We start from the raw sequence: 17,420 nt of genomic DNA, 5'->3' as shown, positions 1-17,420 counted from the left end.
CTTGATGCAGCTTACAAGGTTGGGCCGATTTCCCCCCCATGTGGTGGAAAGAGGATGCGGCTTGTCGCGGCCTACAAGGTTGGGCCAGACACGCCCCCTGTACACGTACGTACGTGCAATTTTTAACTAATGGTGTGAAAGCCTTGCTCATCAACTCTCCATGCCAGTGATCTCTGTTGTGTGTTTTTAAGTGTGCTGTGATTTAATAAAACTGTGGACCTCATTCAGAGCCGCTCGCAAAATGCGAGCGCTCGCTCTGAATGAGGGCGGCCGCTTCTTTGCAAAGAGCCGGCCTCCTGGCCATTCGCTAAGCTGTAGGTGACTACCCACAGCTTTAGCGAGTGGCCAGGTTGATGGTCGCGATGGTCAAGACCATTGCGACCATCGGGCTTGTGACGAGACCCTTGTGGTAGGGTCTCGTCTACCACAAGCCCCAGGCAGCTTCCTGCTCTAACAGAGCAGGAAGCACCCTACTGACATCACTGGTGATGTCAGTAGGGCCGCCTGCAAACGGCAGGCGTTCCTTCAGGAACGCCTCCGTTTGTCTGGCCACCCCCTTACCACGACTACAAAACGGGGCGAGCTGTCGATCAACATCGACAGCCGCCCCTTTTGTAGCTAGAGCTGGAGTGGGAGAATTTCTCTCTCGCTCCGGGGCTTGTGCACGAGCCGTGTGCACGCGGCACGTGCGCAGTGCCCCATCATTGACAGCTTGCGAGTGCATAGGCGCATTCGAGCGGGTCTGAATGAGACCCTGTGACCGTTAGCCCAAAACAAATGCTTGGTCTTGAGTTATTTGCGTAGCGCATGATAAAAGCGGGGCCACCGGATAGTCGGCCTCTCCCCCTTATGTGAACCAAGGACTCCTTCCTCAGCGGGCTTCAGATCTTTAAATCAGTTTTTTTTTTTTTGCACATTGCTTAGAGGAATTAAACAGTATATAAAAAAGCAACAAGTGGCATAAGAATATATATATAGCTATATATATATATATATATATATATATATACATACATATATATATATATATATATATTTTATATACATATATATATATATATATATATATATATATATATATATATATATATATATATATATTAGAATGTAAGCTCTCATGAGCAGGGACCTCTTCCCTCATGTGCTTCTCTTTACATTTTCTTCTACTCTCTACTCCCCATTAGGGCACCTAACACGGGACCGCCAACTCCCGGCAGCTTATTGTGAGTGCTTTAATCACTATTTCAGCAATGTATATAAGTTGTGTCCCTGTCCTGCACTGTAATGTACTGTAAGTTACTTGTTTCTTGTTCACTTATTAGTTCTATGTACTATGTAAGGCGCTGCGGAACACTTGTGGCGCCATATAAATAAAGGATAATAATAATAATAATAATATATATATATATATATCAGCGCACAGTGCAGAGGGTGTCAAACACCCCTCCCCCTGCACGCCCCCTCCGCTTATAGTGCACTGACTGGGGGAGACGCTCCGGCTCACTCGCTGGCAGGAGACAGAGACCGTGAGGAGTACTCATCCCTGGCGCTGCAGCGTGTATACAGGGACGGTGCGTGTTGCTCATCCGCGGCGCTGCAGCGTGTATACAGGGACAGTGCGATCTGCGTATCCCCGGCGTATATACTGGGACAGACACGCACCGGGGGAGTTTGTACGATGATGAGCTCCGGGCAGCCAGGAGGACAGCACGGGGATTCTCGTCTGTTGGATTAAATTGTAGAAGTGACGAGATCAGTTTGGATTGTACATTGTGCGAGGATTGCGGAGTGTGTAAAGCGATGGAGCCCTGCAGCCCGTGTTCCCAGGCGGTCCTCTGCTCGCTGCTTGTCCTCATCGTGTCGGGTATGTGCACTGCTGCTGGCCGGGGTAACTAGTGTCTGCCCTCTTCCCCCTGTGCTCATCATCAGTGTCCCACACATTACTTACTACAGAGCGTAATACCGGTGATTGCGACCTGCACACACCATTAGGGTGTAAAAATAAATCATGTATCTATAATGTGTAATATATAATGACATAATGTATATGTAATGTGTGGTAATGATGATCGGTCATCATGGGTGCCAGCTGTGTGGGTACTACACTGAGCAGGACTATGCATGACTTTGTGTTTAGTGTTATGTGGTGTTAATATTAGGACCCCCACCCCCAATCATTTTTCAGCGTTGTCTATGATCATGCCCTATGTTTTTATCTGCTACTTACTGGCAATATATAAGGTTAGTGACCTGGTAATTAGGTGCAGAAATGACACACTCCTATGTAAAATGCACATTTTCCTTATCTGCCAACTTAAGGCAGTAATGGTTCCCTTGGGCTCATAACTGCAAAAAAGTTACAACCTTGGAAAGGCCTAAGGTGCACACGAAAAGCTGTCATCTTTTACAAGTGCAAGGGAAATTAACACACACACACACACACACACACACACACACACACACACACACACACACACACACACGTAACACTGTCCCCATTATTCATTTACCATTACTAATTATTTCATTGTCTCTATTGCTATGTCGCTGATCAGATGGAATACATCAGGCAGCATTCCTAATGCCTTTTACTCAAGCCCTAATGATAGTGATATCGATAATGTATAGATTAGTACTGGAACGAACTTGTCTATTGTAAATGCCAACAGCTATGGTAGACACATGCACTGTTTGTATCTTTAATGTGTTAATCACATTTTGATTAATAAATGTTATTTAGATATAGTGAAAATACGTTTATGCAGCACTGTATACATAATTGCACACATAGGGCTCTATGCATCAATGATTGCTGTACATCCACTTTGTTTTTCACTCTATAACAACACGTTTACCAGCGTCTTTTAACTAATTATGGGTCCTATGTATGAACGTTTTCTTGCTGGGACATCAGCTCTGATAAGAGACATCTTGGCAGTGAGGTGATAGCTATGCGTATCCATTCACTCCCTTTATGACCCTGCATGCGCAGCAATGTCTTTTTGTGAAAACCAAAGGAGGGGCACAAAGGTTGTAGGAGAGGGATTACAAGATCCCTGTCCTTCAAGAATGTCTCCATAGACACAAAGCTGCTGCCGCCATCTGATGATGGTGTGTGCCAAGGGACCAAGCTCTGAAAAGCTATGATTTTTAGAGTTTGTTACATAGGGGTTAGACTATTAAGAATATTGGAGACTGTGATCTGTAGCACCAAAAAAATATTTGTGGCATATCCCCTGAAAACACTCTTCAGGGGTACCTGCAAACATTAAGTATCACCAGGATATGTGTGTACAGTGGACTGCAGCAGATAGCACCAATCAAAGATATCTGCTGTGATCCCCCATTTTTGATCACAAAACAGCCCCCTCTATGGGGGCTTCTAAAATGTCCAATTTACCAAGCTCCAGAATGCAAAGCATTCTAGAGCTTGGCCTTGGTATAACAAACACCATCATCAGATGGTCGATAGCCATTGTAGCCTATGAGCTACACTTTGCAAAGTTTACCGATCTGTCCCCGGCAGTTAACACTCGCACATGTATGGTTCCATGAAAGCGAATGTGCAGTAGGGTGGCTGAGTCTTGTACCCAGAGGTAAAGTGATTGCATTAGCAATCGCTTTACTTTTACACATCACCAAGGAGTACCCGTGTCCCTGCATGTGAATATTAACATATCCAGACGATACTTCATTTGTTATTGCTGCAATAAGAAATTATAAGTCCTCATAATTAAAAAATCTACCCAATAGCTCTGATACTTAAACCATGTGGAAACTACAGTTTCTACAACATTTTAAGTAAAAAGGGGGTTGAGACATAGACCCCTTAGTTTACCTTTGTCTGGATTCTTTGATGTCTGTGACGGAGACAAAATGATCCATCTAAGGTTACAAGGAGCTACTTCTGGGATACCATGCTCAGCAGCAAGTTGCTCCATTGTGTTGTTTTTAGTTACATATTAGAGCATTTAATTCACTTATGTCAGGGAGAGTTAAGTAGTAGTAGTAGTAGTAGTAGTAGATAATAATAATATTCAAACTAGGGGGCCTATTCATCATTACTAAACTTTCCCTGGAGGTAATTAGGTTTAGAACTCGGATGGAGTTCTACCTAATCACCAGAGGAATTTATCATTCCTCCTCCCTATATCTATCTATTCTGAAAAGCTGTCATTTTTGCGATGACAGCTTTTCAGGAAATAGATAGTTATCCCTGTCTACACTAACTTACCGTAGCTGGAAACAGTGCTGCGCATGCGCTGTTAAATTCGTTAACCCAGTGCATGCGCAACACTGCCTACACATGCGGTAAGTTTGTGTGTGTGTCCCCTCCGCTCACCTCCCCCCCGCCACCCCCCTTCTGCACTTACCTGTCCGCGCAGCAGCCTCCGGCTCCGTCCTGCTGGTCTGTCACGTGGTCTCCCAGCAGACCACAGTACAGTTAAGGGGGGGGGGGGGGGGGAAGTTTGTTTGTTTTTTCTAATCTTTATTGTGTTCTGCTGGGAGAACACAGTGTCCAACCAGCCTCCGGAGCCAGAGGACGCACCAGACCGCCGGAGGAAGAGGCCGGGGGACCTGTCCAGCTGGAAGCAGGTAAGTTTCACCTGCTATTCGCCACCTCACAGTGGCGGATAGTACCTCCATCAAATTCCGAAAATTCATAATTTTCGGAATATGATGAATACCGTAATTTCCATATCCCCATACTAATGTATGGGGAGTGTGGAAATTAACGCAGGGGGACTTAGCAAGGAGATATCAGTGATATCTCCTGTGCTAAGTGGCTTCATGAATACTAAAATAACGTTATTTAAGGAAAATGTCCTTTAAAAATGTTAATTTAGTGTTGATGAATAGGCCCCTAGGAGAGTTAGACATCTATCAAGTTCACTTTATAGATTAACTAGTAATGATTGATTTTCCTTTGATTTATGGTGTCTGCAATACATAGTATCTGTTCTGTAAATGTATGTTATGTTTTTTAATGAGAATCACAAATTAAATATATTCCAAGCAAATCAGATTGTATATGCCATTTAATAATATTGATACTTTAAACACCGGTAGTAAATCAGGGCAGTTAGATCTTGACTTTATTCTGTAGGATAGATTTTTGTAAGAAGTAAACACACCTGCTGCGTGCAGTGCAAATCTGTGATGTAGACCAGTGGTTCCCAAACTGGGGGTCTCAGGGCACTTGCAGGGGTGCCTCAGGTTGGTGGTCCAGTACCAAATCAAATTATTTTTAGTCAGCGAGATAGGCAAAACCAGTGCTAATGGCTGCCAATCAAACAAATATGTGGATAAAAAGAAGCGCAGCCCTGTCAATCACCACATAACTGACCCTAAGGGTGACTTATAAGCACAATGTACTTCATTTCATTTTTGCTGAATTTCTTAATAAGAAACTTTTGGCCCAGGGGTGCTGTGGAAATAATGCTGATACTCTAGGGCACCGTGGTTTGAATGTATATAGCAATCAGAATTGTATAGAATTTTCTGCAAGCTTGTTTGAATGAATTAGAATTGTAGAAATACATAATATGGACCTTAAATTCTTATAAAACTAATGTGGCTGAGATGAGTGAAATTGTTCTGCAAAGTCTTTTACTCTGTTTGAATTTGCCCATAATATTTATCGTGTTTAGCTGGTGATATTTGGCCTTAAGTGCTTCCAGACCATGGTATGGCAAAGAAACATAACTCAAAGAACATGGCCGAATTCCATGCCAGGACTTTGGCAGTTCAGGAATACTCCACCAGGGCAGCAACAACTTTTTGTTCCATGCTGAGAACTGAACCTAAACTTGAACCACGTTGTGTCAGTTTCTAGCCAGGCGCTGAACAGACTGAGTCACAGTTGACCTGTACAGAGCAGTGACTCGGCACTGATTAAACTTCCCTTGGTTGCCAATGTGGGAAAATGTTGGAGCACTCCTAAACCATGGATTTCTCTGATGTGGCTCCAGTTCTGGTAGTTGTGGATGAGAGCTGTTCACTAACATACAGTAGACTTAAGGTGAAACTATCCCTAAGATAATTGGATTTCTCTAGTAAAAGCTCCAGACCAGGCATTGAAAAGTATGAGGGCTATGATCAGTGGGTAAAATTCAGTGAGGGCCACAGCTATCATCTGTAGTTATGGAGGCCCCAAGGAGAAGTCTGAGAGCCAAGTGCGACCCCAATCATTATTTTGGCATCTGCTCTAGACTCTAGAACAGCTACATGGGGAATGCTCAGAACTCGGCTAGCAATCGAACACTGACACAAGTGATCCATCTCTTCACTATAACACCCTACTTTGTGTATTGTAAATGCTGATTGATTGATGGGTGGATGGTTGAGATCTCCTGAATGTATGCAGTTGCTGGATTTGGCATTTATTAGTATTCTCCGTGCTAGAGCAGACTTAGAGACACTTAACAGTGTTTTCTTAGGAAAGACTAGGTTAGATCCGCTGCAATGCTTGCATTGTCATTCTTTAGTCAATTGATTTCCCTTAGTGTTTAGTGGGGTGAAAGAAATTGTCTGAAAATCTTACAAAGCAATTCAGGCATTTATCACATTAGTTTAAAGGTAAAGTTTTCTCTGTCAGTTTGTTTGCAATCTTTTCTTAGTACTCATTCTGTTCAGTCAACACGTATTTAGCAGTGTTTGTGTGAGGAATATGATTTAGCCTTATGCCATGAGAATAACTGCTTGCCAGGAGCATGCTGTTTGACTTTACTTGTGCATTAATCCCGGCTGTTTATTCTCTGTTTTGTGTTATCCAATCAATCAAGAGTTGCCATAACCTGTTTGCCAAAGATCTGTTCCAACTTTCTGATGTTTTCGGCTGTACATTTAGTTCTGTTCACACAGTTTTATCATAATTTTTTTTTTTTTTTTTTAAAGAAAAAGTTAGTTTGAGAAACTGTCCAGAAAGATGTCTGAAAAAGATCAGATCTGGCTGTGGGAATAAAAAAAGTAGAGCGTATTGTAAATTAGTTCAAAGCAGAAGGGACAGTTAGTAGTTAAACAAGGTTGCTGTGATGTTCTGGGTTGTTTGTGGACCCGGGGTGGTAGCAGGAGCGAACACAGAAGCAGATTTGAAAATAAAACTAGGATTTTTAATAAGTGCTTGAGTAGACATATAATGGCAGTAAATAAAAGTCCAGGAATATATAAATGTGCACAAGAGTTCTGTGGTGGGAGTAGAAGGGTTAATGTCCAAGTAGAAATAATTAGAGCTGTCCAGGTGTGCAGGTAGTGAAACTGAAAAATAATCAAGCCAGGTTTGCAGGTAGTGAACTGAAAATAATCAAGCCAGGTTTGCAGGTAGTGAACAGAAGCGCAGGATGTCAGCAGGCTCAGGCACTCAGGTATGGGCAAGGGTGATGGAGGAAGCGGGGTAGTCCAGTGGGAGCTAGGAGCTGACAGGCAGACTGGCAGACAGCGAATTCACAGGAACAGGTAAGCACAGAGAACTCCCTCTCAGCTAGGCTGAGATACACGTTGCACTGGCAAAGAAGGAAGGCACTGACTCTTCCTAAATACCCCATGCCGTGCTGTTACTGGCCGGAGGGAACATGTGACTCACCAGGATTGGCCAGCCGCATCACATGGCCAGAAGGCAAGATGGCGGCGCCCATGCCAAACGGAATAGAGACGCCGCCAGGCCTTACCAGCGCAGAGTAACAACAGGCCCGCACAACAACGCGCGCAGCCAAAGCCCCCCGCCAGACACCAAGTCCGCCACCAGACAGCCCGCGCCACAATGACCTCACAGGTAACACTCGCCTAGCGCCATGCTGAAATACCCTGGCCGTGACAGTACCCCCCCTTTTGGGGTGGCCTCAGGACACTCACCAGGCTTCTCCGGATGGGCAGAATGGAATCTCCTGATGAGCGTGGACATCACGAGCATCGGTCCAGCAACGTTCCTCTGGACTGTAACCTTTCCAGTCCAGCAAATACTGTAGATGACCTCTGCGTAGACGAGAGTCCAAGATCTGGGCGACCTCAAACTCAACTCCCCTCTCCGTCTGGACTTGAGGAGAAGCAGGTAGAGCACTATGGAATTTATTCAGGACCAGGGGCTTCAATAAGGAAATATGGAAGGAATTAGGGATTTTTAGGTATGGGGGTAACTGTAGACGATAGGCCACTGGATTAATGACTTCTGTTATGGAGAAGGGACCGATGAAGCGTGGTGCAAATTTCATAGAAGGAACCCTCAGACGAAGATTCCGGGTGGATAACCAGACCTGGCTTCCAACTTGCATGCGTGGAACTATTCTACGCTTCTTATCGGCCTGGGTCTTATAGCGAGAGGATGCCTTCAACAAATCAGACCATACTTGAGTCCAGATGGCAGCAAAATTCTGCACCGTGTCCTCCACGGCCGGAACATCGAAAACAGGCAGGCTTCGGAATTCGGGAACACGAGGATGAAGGCCATATACAACCTGAAATGGCATTTGGTTAGTTGACGAGTGGTAGGAAGCATTATGTGCAAACTCAGCCCACGGCAGCAAGGCAGCCCAATTGTCCTGGGAAGATGACATAAAAATTCTTAAGAAAGTCTCTAGATCTTGATTAACTCTCTCGGTGGAGCCGTTGCTTTGCGGATGGTAGGCCGTGGAGAAGTTTAACTTCACTTGAAGAACAGAACACAAAGCCCTCCAGAATTTTGCAGTAAACTGCACACCACGGTCAGAGACAATTTCAGCAGGAAGGCCGTGTAGACGAAATATGTGTTGGACAAACAACTGTGCCAGGTCAGGGGCAGAAGGTAACTTCTTCAACGGTATATAGTGGACCATCTTAGAAAATCGGTCTATTACAACCCAGATAGTGTTGAAACCTTGAGAGACTGGCAGGTCTGTGACGAAATCCATGGAGAGATGCGTCCATGGACGTGATGGAGTAGGTAATGGAAGCAATTCCCCAGCTGGAGCTTGTCGTGATGATTTATGCTGGGCACAGGAGGAGCAGGAAGAGATAAACTCCATTATGTCTGCTTTCATAGAAGGCCACCAATAGTGTCTTTTCAGGAACTCCAAGGTCTTCCGAGTGCCTGAGTGCCCTGCGAAGCGAGAGGAATGTGCCCAAGTGAGAAGCTGCTTCCTTAATTCCGGAGCCACAAATGATTTTCCCGTAGGAGGCTGAAGTTGTAATGCGGCGAAAACTCTTGATTCCAAGACAGGGGTATTGCTTTGATTTTCAGATTGATCATCACAGAGGAGAGATCTCGATAGGGCATCAGCCTTCTGATTAAGTGCTCCAGACCGAAAGGTCAGGGTGAACTGAAACCTGGCAAAGAATATTGCCCAGCGGGCCAAACGAGGACTCACACATTGGAGGTTTTTGAGAAATAGGAGATTTCTATGGTCCGTAAATACAGTAAATGGAAACTTGGCGCCTTCTAGCAAATATCTCCATTCTTTCAACGCCAACTTTACAGCTAGTAGTTCTTTCTCACCTATGGCGTAGTTCCTTTCGGCAGGTGAGAATTTTTTAGAAAAGAACCCACACGGATGGACTCGGTTGTCCTCATAACGTTGAGACAAGACCGCTCCCACAGCTTCAGATGATGCATCTACTTCCAACAAAAAAGGCCTGTCCAGATCTGGTTGTCGAAGAACTGGTGCTGAGATGAAGGCCTGTTTTAGAAGATGAAAGGCAGACTCTGCCTCAGGTGACCATTGGGCAGGATTAGCACCTTTGCGGGTCAAGGCCGTAATGGGAGCCAGCAGTGTAGAAAATCCCTTAATGAAGCGTCTATAATAATTGGCGAAGCCCAACAATCTCTGGATGGCCTTCAGTGTCTGAGGTCGGGTCCAATCCAGAATTGCTTGTACCTTCTTGGGGTCCATTTCTAAACTGGAGCCAGATATTACATAGCCGAGAAAAGGTACACTGGGCACTCCAAAGACGCACTTCTCCAGTTTGCAGTAAAGGTGGTTTTCTCTCAAACGGGTCAGGACTTCCTTAACATGTTCTTGATGTTTAGCCACAGAGGGTGAAAAAATCAGTATGTCATCCAGATAGACAACAACCGAAACATATAACAGATCCCGGAAAATCTCATTAACGAAACTTTGAAAGACAGCAGGGGCGTTACACAATCCAAAAGGCATTACTAAATACTCGAAATGTCCATCTCTGGTATTAAAAGCGGTCTTCCATTCATCGCCAGCTCGGATACGAATGAGGTTGTAAGCGCCTCTTAGATCTAATTTAGAAAAAATGACAGAGCCCTTGACCCTATCAAACAACTCAGTAATCAGGGGAAGAGGGTATCGATTTTTTACAGTAATGTCATTAAGGCCTCGATAATCGATACATGGTCTTAGACCACCGTCCTTCTTGCCAACGAAGAAAAACCCAGCTCCGGCAGGTGAAGCAGAGGGGCAGATGAACCCCTTTGCCAGGTTGTCCCGGATGTACTCGGTCATGGCTTGAGTCTCAGGCAAGGACAGCGGATAGGTACGACCACGAGGTGGCATCTTATCAGGTATCAATTCAATTGGACAGTCCCATTCCCTATGAGGGGGTAAGATATTTGCTTGTTGTTCAGAGAAAACGTAGGCGAACATCTGATATTCCTTGGGAATGGCAGAAGAAACTAATGAAACTGTCTTTCTCACAGGTCGAATTTTTGGAAGACAGGATTTCTGACAGTCCATACCCCATGACAGAATCTGCGTAGAACTCCAATCAATCCTGGGATTATGTTTACGTAACCAGGGTAGACCAAGAACAATTTCTTGAGAGGCCTCTGATATCACCAGGAATTTTAAGGACTCAGAATGAAGTGCCCCAATTCGGACCAATACAGGTTGAGTCTCTTTGGTGACTATCCCGTTAGTCAGAGGGCGTCCGTCTATCGAGGTCAGAGAGATAGCATGGTTGAGAGACAAACAAGGTATATGAAATTTATCAATGAAACTAGACGTTATGAAATTTCCGGCTGCTCCTGAGTCGATAAGAGCAGTAGCAAAGACAGATTTGGGTTTAAGATCCAAGGCTAGGGTAATCGTGAAATCTTTAATTTTTGGAGACGGGTTCATAACTCCTAACTTGATGTCTCCAGGGTCAGTTAGGATTTGGCATTTCCCGGTTTACGGGGGCAGGAGATCAGCAGGTGACCAGACTCTCCGCAGTACAGACAGAGGTTCTTTTGCATTCTTCTCTGACGTTCTTCTTTGGAGAGGTGTGTATGATTCACCTGCATAGGCTCCTCTTCAGTGGGAGAAGGAATGGGACGGGTAGAAATGGAGGGGGTAAATGACCTTTGCCGGTCAGTTCTGTTTTTTTCAGCCTGACGTTCCCTGAAGCGTAGGTCAACTTTGATACACAATGAAATCATGTCGTTCAGATTAGTAGGAAGCTCTCGAGTGACTAGATCATCCTTTAGTCGGTCTGACAACCCATGCCAGAAGGCCGAGGTGAGGGCATCCTCATTCCATTTGAGCTCTGATGCTAAAATTTGAAATTGCACGGCATATTGACTGACAGGACGGACCCCTTGTCTTAGTGTCATGATGTTTGATGATGCTGATACAGTACGCCCAGGTTCATCGAAAATCCTTCTGAAGGATGACACAAAGCCTGCGTAATTATCCAGCAGTGGATCTGAGCGCTCCCAGAGTGGGGAAGCCCATTCCAAGGCCTGGCCGGATAACAGAGAGACTATATAAGCCACTTTAGTTCTTGCAGTTGGAAAGTTGTCAGGCTGCAGGGTAAAATGTATGTCACACTGATTTAGGAATCCTCGGCAGAGTTTAGGATTGCCGTCAAATTTATTTGGTAAAGGAAGATGTAAGCGGGGAGATGATCTGCCTCCTGTATTCCCAGACGCTGATGCGGATGTAGATGCTGGTACTTCTGGGGTAGAAAAGGAAGTTTGCAAACTATCCTGTCGCTTGGACATCTCTTGCAGAAATTGAGCCATCTGATGCTGCATGTTTTCCAGATTTTCTAAACGACCAGAAATGCACCGAAACAAATCCACTCCTGACTCCTGATCCGTGGCCGGCTCCATGGGGCCAGTGCAAACTGTGATGTTCTGGGTTGTTTGTGGACCCGGGGTGGTAGCAGGAGCGAACACAGAAGCAGATTTGAAAATAAAACTAGGATTTTTAATAAGTGCTTGAGTAGACATATAATGGCAGTAAATAAAAGTCCAGGAATATATAAATGTGCAAAAGAGTTCTGTGGTGGGAGTAGAAGGGTTAATGTCCAAGTAGAATTAATTAGAGCTGTCCAGGTGTGCAGGTAGTGAAACTGAAAAATAATCAAGCCAGGTTTGCAGGTAGTGAACTGAAAATAATCAAGCCAGGTTTGCAGGTAGTGAACAGAAGCGCAGGATGTCAGCAGGCTCAGGCACTCAGGTATGGGCAAGGGTGATGGAGGAAGCGGGGTAGTCCAGTGGGAGCTAGGAGCTGACAGGCAGACTGGCAGACAGCGAATTCACAGGAACAGGTAAGCACAGAGAACTCCCTCTCAGCTAGGCTGAGATACACGTTGCACTGGCAAAGAAGGAAGGCACTGACTCTTCCTAAATACCCCATGCCGTGCTGTTACTGGCCGGAGGGAACATGTGACTCACCAGGATTGGCCAGCCGCATCACATGGCCAGAAGGCAAGATGGCGGCGCCCATGCCAAACGGAATGGAGACGCCGCCAGGCCTTACCAGCGCAGAGTGACAACAGGCCCGCACAACAAGGCGCGCAGCCAAAGCCCCCCGCCAGACACCAGCTCTGCCACCAGACAGCCCGCGCCACAATGACCTCACAGGTAACACTCGCCTAGCGCCATGCTGAAATACCCTGGCCGTGACAGTTGCCACCTTCAGATTACTTTATTTTAATGGCTCGTATATAGACTCCTGCAACAATCACAAAATGCATGCTCTTCAGCCATATATTTAGATCATCAGAAAGGATTGCATATTTGGGCTATCTGTGATTTGTCACCATGCTCCTCTTTGGATATTTAATGCAGAGTGGTTGGTCATTGACATCATTTTTTTTTTAATCTGTTTCCTATGTCTTTTGTCCACTCCATGGATATTATTTGTTTTATTTTAAAAAGGGTTTCTTTATTTTTTTAACCAACATGAAGGAGAGCACTTAATGAAGATATAGGGTAGAGGGGGAACACCTGCTCTAACATTTATATTACTTTGACAATTTACATTGTTATTAGCACAACTGATCACAAAACAACATTACTTATGTATGTCGTGTAATACTTACAATAAAACAAGTTTGGGGTATTGTGTGAGTATGATATAATTAGGAGCAGAGTATGATTATGAGAAATGTAATCTGACCTTAGAGACCCAAAATATGACAGAGTGGGCAAACAAGAAACAGACTTAAGGGGAGATGAATCAAACCTTGGAGAGAGATAAAGTACCACAGATGTGTGAGTTTGCTTATAGTCTGCATAGAAACTATAATGCTATGTCTAGCTCTAGCATATCCCCTGTACTTGGCACAATTATGATAGGGCAGTGGTGGAACTTCCTATGTTGTACAAAGTGTGCCAGGTACCGGTCCCTTGCTTAAACCCAGGCACTGTAGTTGCTGAAACTTGAGTATACACCTATACTAACATCAGGCCGTTATTTTAAAGCCCAACTCGTCCATGTGATATCTTAAGTGCGTAGGCACCTTCCATCATGTTTTCTGAGAAGAGAACTGGTTACACTGAAAGGTCAGGCATAATTTTCATCCGATTCGATAGTACAATATCAGACACAGTGAATGTTTCTGCCCACACTCCCCCAGCAGCAGGTGCCGCCTTTTGTTTTTTCAGCAGATAATTTAGACAGATGAGTTTCCTGGATCACAAATTAGATTGTGAAGGTGTGTACGCATGAATCGGCACTTTGAACGGGACTTCCAAGCATAAGTGTAATCGAAAGTAACCTCACATGGAAAGTAAGATTGTACAAGTGTGTACCTAGCTCAACTCCCAGCAAAGATGCCAGTTTTGTCTCTGTCCTAATAAGTAAGACATAGCATTTATCTTTAATTCCCACAACCTGTGCTCACCAATGTTAATAAATTAATTACTAGTCATATATGATCCCCCTCCTCCGACATGATGCAAAAGGGTCATCTTTTTTATATGCTTGGTGATCTTTAGACCTGCTGCTTTGGGGGGTCCGTTCACACTATGTCCTGGCACTTTAGCAATGCCTATGCCATGGTGTACCACACTTATTTGATATGCTTCTCCATTATAGGATCACTATTAAGAGCACTGCTGCTATTGGAACTGAAGAGGGAACCCAGTCTGTTTGTGGAAGCCCTTGGGATTTTCCTTGTTTCTCTCTAGAGCCCTGATAAGTTTAGGGCATTAGGATAAACTTTGAGTGATACAAACATGCTAGTAATGTTTACATTTACACAGTTACCAGTTTAAAATCAAAGTTTATACCCTATAAAGTACATTAGATATATTTGAAAAATACAAATACATATAATATACTAATAATGTGCTAAAATGCTTAACTGTGTTTGTGTTTTTATAAACTAATACACATCTCAACTATGTGCATATGTCTGTTAAAAGAATAGACAAAACCTTGGACTTTTAACACTGCATGCAAAGCCTCCCATAGAACTGCATTATATTGTACCATGCATTAACACTTGTGAGTTCTGCATCTGCAGGGAGCATTGAAATAAATGCAAAATAAATCCGACAGTGTAGTTCCATTCCTTAACATTTGGAGTATCAGCAATAAAGCACATTCACAAAGCTTTAAGAAAAGCCTTAGATTGTCTGATATTACAAGTCCTTATATTTTAAGCTTATAACGGGGCCTATCTCTTGTGGTTCACTTTCTCATTTGCGACAAACGGATCTATAGTAGAAAACGTTGCCCTTCCATAGCTTAGACATACGTTGAACTAGTGCTTGTACCATGTGACTAGCCAGTCATTACTAGTAGCAATGACAGAGCGTGAAGTCTGTCTGACAATGCAATCAGGGCAGGTCAAGATGTTATGCAAAATTGTTATCCCGCCTCTCAGGATGGGCAGAAACTAGACGTGTTCCCGACCAGCAGGAATTTGGTGTTTTTTAGTTATTGTGTTTTGGTTTTTTTGCAATATTTTATTAATTTGATTCACAAAAAACTAGGCATTTCATACAACAACTTCTCTTGGACTATAATTATATTTATTTTGTTAGAATTTGTTAAAAATGCAAGCAGTCTTATACATAGCAGAACTATTTTGGGTTAGTTAGGATCTAATAGTAAATATAATGTGATTTTGTTTAGAAACATTTTTACTTGAATGTTTCAGAATTTGCATTACACTGAATTTCACATTTCACACCTGGCTTTACCAAATGTATAATATGAAATTATTGCTGAATTGATGGTATTTCATTGTTTTCTCACTGAAGCCTACTAGATCCATAGGCTTTTTCTTTCTAATGTAGAAGTTACTGCTACGACAACTAGAGACAGATTGGCACTGATATACTTCCATCATCATGACCGATTCCGCAGTGCTTAGCATATGACTTACATGAGAACATAAACCACAATTACAGGTTCAAGGATACAATTGTCCAGAAAGATAAATGCAGGGATGCAATTAACAGTGTGTGTATGTATATATGTATGTGTGTAATAAATATATATATATTTTTATTATTTATTTTATGCATCTGACATGATCAGGGATAAGGAGTTGAGCAGAACATTCAATTCTTGAATGGTATTAATTGAACTTGGCATACAGGAAAAACTCATCCAAGGTACAAATGAGGTAGATAAAGGACTGACCTAAAACAGAGGGGCGATTAACGACCAGTGAACTATCGCTTATAGGAGCAATTACAGTAGGCTGATCTCTGTTTGCACTTCCATAGGCTGCAAGCAGAAATCAGCCTCTAAGGATGCGTAGTCTGTGAAAACGCCAGAAACCTTTCCGGTGGCACTTGCAGGAAAATTAATTGGCCCTAGAATGTACAGAGGACCCTGCTCGTGAGAGATCCCATTATAGAGGGAGTAAGGTAAAGAGCGGCAGTAGGATCAATTGGGACAGTTACGTTTTGGGGTGTGGAACAGGTGATGGGGCCATGTAGAAAGACATGGAACGCAAACTGTGAAGGCACATGGTAGCGGGGCGCAGCACTAAGGCAATATGCTTGTGATCCATGATGGTGTAGTAACAGGCGGTTCTGAGACAGCCAAAGCAGTGCTAGAGGAAGTAGGTAGTGACAGTGAATATACAAGGGAGAGAGGAGAGTGTGAACGGGGGGTGGGAAGGAGGTGAAGGGCTGGGACAGCTTGATGGTAAGGACATGAGCGGCATTTAGAAATCGGTGTATAGAAGTTGTAAGAGACCTTAGTCAGTGCCCAGGCTGTGCACAAAGCAGATGTATAAGGTGGAGAGTAACAGGAACACACAGGAGAGTGTTGGATTTTGTCCTTCTGTTGTAATGATTTCAGGTAGATTGTTCTCCTCATCTATGCCCCCTCATCTATGCCCCCAATACACACATACTTTGCAGTTTTATTCAGCAAATGATAGTTTTGCTCACTCTATCGGTGCGTACACACTAGATGATATTTTACACTATTTGCCCGATTCCGACGCATCAGAACGACAGATTGTGTAAAATATGTGTGTCCAATCACGATGCCGATGCGCCTCCCTGTGGGTCGTACATCGCATCTTCAGATCTTGCCTACTGCAGGTAAGATCTGCCAATCTCGTACACAATCTGGCAGCATATAGTACAGTGTTTATGCCTGTATGATATGTTGTTCAAATCCGCATACGATGCTTGCAGGCATGGATCAGGGAGATGCGTGTTGCAAGCATGAAGACAGATGCATGGAAGGATTTCCGTCCGTGCATCTGTGTCTAAAAAATGAAAAACCTGTGAATACACCCCCCCCCCCAAAAAAAAAAGGGCAACCAGCCGGGCTTAGTGATCCAGTGCTGGTTGTGCACAATACGGGGGACAAACAACATAGGGGTCCCCCGTATTTAAGCTCCACCAGCACCGGGCTAGTCAGAACCAGCCCTAGTTGCCAAAATACAGGGAACAAACGACGTAGGGGTCCCCCGTATTTTGCACAACCAGCACTGGGCTCTGATCCGGTCCTGGTTCTGGAAATACAGGGGAGAAAAATGTATTGACAGAACCAGCGCCAAACTTGTTCTAGCGGGGGGGCTAAAGCCACGGCCAGGGGAATCCTATCACCGAAGCATTAATCCTGACCGCTAGTCAGCACAGGTCGGATATCCCAATAAAGGGGTCCCCCTCTCCAGGGCACCCCAGGCCTAGGCTGATAGTTCGGGGCTATCCCCAGCACACCTGGGCGGTGGGTGCCGGGTTCATAGTGTAAAATATAGAAGTGTAACTATTGTCTTTTGCTGTGGAACTGCAG

The 17,420-nt window shown here is 44.1% G+C and overlaps 1 protein-coding gene across 1 annotated transcript in view; it reads left to right on the top strand.

The window, feature by feature from the left end:
• Positions 1-1,511: 1,511 nt before the first annotated feature.
• Positions 1,512-17,420, top strand: part of APCDD1 (APC down-regulated 1) — a 69,799-nt gene continuing 53,890 nt past the window's right edge. Inside the window, 1 exon segment of the mRNA XM_088469813.1 lies at positions 1,512-1,864. Coding sequence (XP_088325939.1) covers positions 1,801-1,864 — 64 coding nt within the window. The 5' untranslated portion in view covers positions 1,512-1,800.

This window comes from Taudactylus pleione, unplaced genomic scaffold (genome assembly GCF_031769625.1).
Source record: "Taudactylus pleione unplaced genomic scaffold, aTauple2 ptg000093l, whole genome shotgun sequence".
NCBI lineage: Eukaryota > Metazoa > Chordata > Amphibia > Anura > Myobatrachidae > Taudactylus > Taudactylus pleione.
Note: the sequence above shows the minus strand (reverse complement) of the source record. Positions and strands in the feature narration are given on the sequence as shown.